Here is a 4,886-nt window from a genome sequence, read left to right on the forward strand (position 1 = left end):
GTAGTATTATTAATTATGATTAAAAAATCATTATACAATTTATAATATGTGCCCCCATTAAAATATTCAAGATCCGCCCCTGCATGACTTAACATAGTTCTGAAGACTTAACCTACATCTGAGTTCCATTTATTCAGAGGTGGACCCAAGGTGGGTTTATAATACCTAATTACTAACCTATTTACCCTAACCTTGGGTGGATCATTTATATTTAAAAACTAATAAGTCAAATTCTTTAAATTTAAAAATTAAAGCTGACACTATAGTGGCCAATACACCTTACGGGTAATACATTTTACACACTTGTAGTTTCTTGAAAGTTTAAATTGTTTAATACTTACATTGTAGGGAAAATACCCATTATTGCATTAACAATAATTTATGAATAAATATATAAATAATAAATTAACCAAAAATAATAAGCTATTCAACTGGCCTATGCCTGATAAACACGTAGTGTCAATGGTTACCACTTAGGTACTAACATTCAACACTGCAAGAAACACGTTTGGCGCGTTTGCTAAATTGAACTTAACACAACGCATATTGTAATTTATTAAAACATCATAACAATTTTTTCCTATGAACTAATATTTAATAAATGATTTTTAACTTTTATTTGGTTTTCGGGTTATTTTAGGAGCGTATTGTATCTAATTTTATGAGATTTTACATTGGGTATAGGTACGCCGAAAATCGAAAATCTGCTGACGGGTATACGCCAATACACCCCGTACCAATACACCCTTAATACTGACTTATGAGTTATGAACTTATGACTTGATACTATTATACAGTAATACTTACTTTACAAGATATTATTTAAATTAGATAAATCGTACCCTACTATACGACAGACGAAAACGTCGAAAACCGGTGGCGCTGGTTTCGGTTCGGGCATGCATTTTTGACGACCAATAGAAATACGCGGTGAGCTATGGAAATCTGAACCGATTCCCCTACCCCTTACCATAATTGTGTCATCGTTAATCCCGATATCCAAACTCTGATTTCCGTCATTCGACATTTCGAGCATTATCCCTCTACTATTTAAGTCGAATATCATTATTCTTTTTTCATTCAACACTGACTCTGTGACTTGTGAGGTCGTCATCACGGTTTGTTTTTCATTAGGAATTTAGGCTGATTTTTCCCTGGAATAAAGTAATTTTGTCTTATAAAATTAAATTATAACTTGTTTTTTCCACATCGTTCCTGCGTCGACCCATCCGAATTAAATTTATAACTGGTGAGTATTTTTTCAACTTTAATTTTAATTCATCATTATTAAGATTATATTACATTTTCCTGTAAATTAATACTATAGTAAATATTTAATATTTAATTATTAATTAATATCTATTTAGAGCTATTGCTAGAGGCTAGAGCTAACTAAACGTTCAACAAAATCACATCGTTTCAGTCTCATGGAAACCATTAGACAAAACATTTTATTAATGTAATCGTAATTACTATCTATTTTTTTTATAGTTTCTAGTAGGTTAGGTAGGTACCCTGTTCTATATAAACTAAATAGAGTGGTACCTACTCTATATAAACTAAGATTTGATTGACAAATTTTAAATCAGCAAATATGTTTTGCAATTGAATTTAACACTGACACTACTGACTGTACTGAGCAAACATTTCAACATTTGTTCCTATTTACTTATACTAACAATCAGGGGCGGACTGGATATTTTTGGCCCGGGGTGCAAAATTAATTAGGGGCCCGTAATTTTTTTTCAAACCTACCTAAATTAGGAAAGAGCCCTTAGTTTTATAAGTAAATATAAAAAAAAAATTAAGAATAACATGTTGTTTATTTGTAGAGATGATTAAATATGTTATTTTATTTTTATTTTGTATAATACCGTATTATACCAGTATTATACCGTATACCGACTGTGATAATCGGGGGCCCGGATCATAAATACAAACGGGGGCCCGGGGTGCTACTTGGTGTATAGCACCCTGGGCCAGTCCGCCCCTGCTAATAATTTCAAATTTTAATATTAGGTAAACTTGCTCGTAGAATAAAAATTTAAAAAAGTTTAATTATATATTTAGATTTTAGATTCATCAAGTTAATCCTGATAAGCTCGTCAATAATATTTATATTATTTTCAATTACGTAAAAATTAACATTAATTAATGTATTTAGTGTATTTTCAAAAATATTATTTTGACTATTTCCTTTAGGTTATTTTTACATTGACGCGCGTATTTATATTTTGTATACACTTATACTAATACTATAATATTGGTTACATAATAATATATAAATACTGGTGTCCATGTGAACCTAACCTTTATGATTAACGTTCAGAAGCTCACACAAATCATATTTCTATACTCTGAGAATAACAGGTATAAATATATAAAGATATTATTATAATATCTTTATTTTTATTTACCTGCGGAATACCCCGATACCATCATATATTCATATCAATACCATGACGTACAATAATATTATTATTTGATAAACCTAAATAAATTAATGCTTCTTTATAGATATATCCATTATCCATATCTTTAGCTTGCTTCACGTGGCGTATAAATGCGTATTTGTTGTATAATATAGAGTATAGACTAAAGTTTTTGAATATTATAATCACTCTTTATAGTTTACAGTTTTACACGCTTAGATATTGTCATATATTGTCAGCGGCGTAGATACGATTTTTTTCTGGGAGGGGTTTTAAAATATATTTATGATACAAATTACAAGTTATTAGTTAAACTAAACGTCATTTTTATTTTGTTTTAAATTATCTTATCACAACAATTTTCCCAAAACAAAATACCAATATAAAAAAGATTTTTGTTTTGGGGGAACCCCTTACCCCCCCCCGTAACTACATCACTGTATGACAGTAGTAAATTTTAAATTATAATAATATAATATTATGTAGTATTCGTGTGAACATTTTTTTTAGCGAGTAACTGAGTAATTAATTAAGGTTAGGCCTACAAAGCATAATATTATGCCGAGATTTTGATCTTTAATGACAATACGACATTTTTTATCATTCAACACCATGGTATACTGTGTATAATTTTAAACCTAGTCGAGCGTAATATATGGGTAGTTATGATGAGGTACGGGCGGATATGTTTAAAAAAAATTTATTTTGCGTCTGTCATAAGTAAACGCTTAGTCTACATAAGATTATAAGAAGCGTTATGCGAACAATGAACTTAAAAAACGTCTAATATTATTTTTTTTCATAATGAGGATGTCTTAATATGTTGTTATTATTTATTAGTTATTAACTATCTACCTAAGTACCTATAATATTCCAATATTTTCAGATTAAAAAATCAAAAAAATAATATTTTTAAATTTTTATTGTTTTTGTAAATAGTAGTTTGTTTATCCTTAAAATGTTGGTGGAATCAAAAATAATATACCGTATAATTTTTATGTTACTGTTAATAAAGTAATTGAATTGAAAAAAATCTCCTGATTGGGAAAAGGCTAGATAGTATACCTATTATATACTTATGCAAAATCGTGAACTAAGCCGAACTTCAAAAGGTTATAACTTTTAAATTAAGTCTGACCGAAAAATTTTGGTTGTACCATTATTCTTAACTCGTGGAAATAATTTCGATGGGAGCCAAACTGCATTTATGTCAATAAATGTTTGATAATTACAATAAATTGTAATCAGTATACTGTTTAACTATGAAAATAATTATAATAATTAAATAATTAATGTCATAAAAAAAATATGTCCGAGAATAACTACTCAAGTCTTTCTAAAAAATAAAAATATCAGCGTCCGGACGCTCTGAGCATATTCACTGCAGTTGTCAACCACCGTACTCAACGTCTCCATTATGAAAATAATCAATAATACATATTTTTTAATTTTTTTTTTACTGGTGCCAAATTCGCCGATCCAAACTTCAGCTTGTACAGAAGCCTGACGAGTGACGATATAGTCTTATACAATTACTTACATAATATTTTGTTTGTCTTTTTCAGTCATCATGATTGCACAAAAATTGTGGTCTTTAATTTTCGTTGGGCTATTAATCTCATCTTCCGCCAATGCTGGTCCAATCGCAGCAGGAATTTGCTATGCTGGATGTGCTGCCGTCACGGTCGCATGCTTTTCAGCCGCTGGCTTCACATTTGGCACCGTTCCTGGAGCAGTGATTGCTGCTACACCCATGTTAGCTGCGTGCAATGCAGCATTTGGGATTTGTGAAGCAAGCTGTGTCGCAGCATTAATCGTACCTGTACCGTAGGGCTTAAAGCCTAAAATTGTTTTCTTTTCAACAGTGCATGTACTTAATGAACTATTTTTTTTAAATGTATACATTTTTTTTATTTTCATACGCCAAAGTTTTGCATTAAAGTGTTGGTAAATCATCAAATATAAAAATTAACTAAAATAAATAATTTTTTTCATAATAAATAGTAATACATTGATATACATAAACTGCTTTGATTATCTTCATTATTATTTGTTATTTTTTTTTCAAGTTATTGCCTACCACCTATGTCCTGCATCATACACAGATGACAGATATCTGGTACACTATATGGTTTTGAACATATTTAAATTATTAAATTGTTATAGGTGAAATTTTAAGATTATTATTATTAATATTATTTTTACATGAAACTTTTTGTTTTAATTCAGCAAGATACATTTTTTTTTAATGTTGGTTTACAATTATAAATTATTGAAAGTATGGGTTATTTCTTATACAGCCATTGTTTTTAAACTTAAAAAACGACTGGTACAATGAGTACATATCTAATATTGATATTAAATGACGTTATATTTTTAAATTTTAATTAAGTTAAACTTTCAACTTTCCACTCTGATAGTGTGCATTTAAATACTGTTGCAGCAGTATCTTAC

The 4,886-nt window shown here is 29.3% G+C and overlaps 1 protein-coding gene across 1 annotated transcript; it reads left to right on the forward strand.

Annotated features, from left to right (window-relative positions):
• Window positions 1-1,014: 1,014 nt before the first annotated feature.
• On the forward strand, window positions 1,015-4,478 carry LOC100165615. The gene is made up of 2 exons (XM_003247090.4): window positions 1,015-1,249; window positions 3,998-4,478. Exon 2 carries the CDS (start codon window positions 4,003-4,005, stop codon window positions 4,261-4,263), a length of 261 nt encoding a protein of 86 aa, XP_003247138.1. The 5' UTR covers window positions 1,015-1,249; window positions 3,998-4,002; the 3' UTR covers window positions 4,264-4,478.
• The last annotated feature ends 408 nt before the right edge of the window (window positions 4,479-4,886 follow it).

This window comes from Acyrthosiphon pisum, chromosome A1 (assembly GCF_005508785.2).
Source record: "Acyrthosiphon pisum isolate AL4f chromosome A1, pea_aphid_22Mar2018_4r6ur, whole genome shotgun sequence".
NCBI lineage: Eukaryota > Metazoa > Arthropoda > Insecta > Hemiptera > Aphididae > Acyrthosiphon > Acyrthosiphon pisum.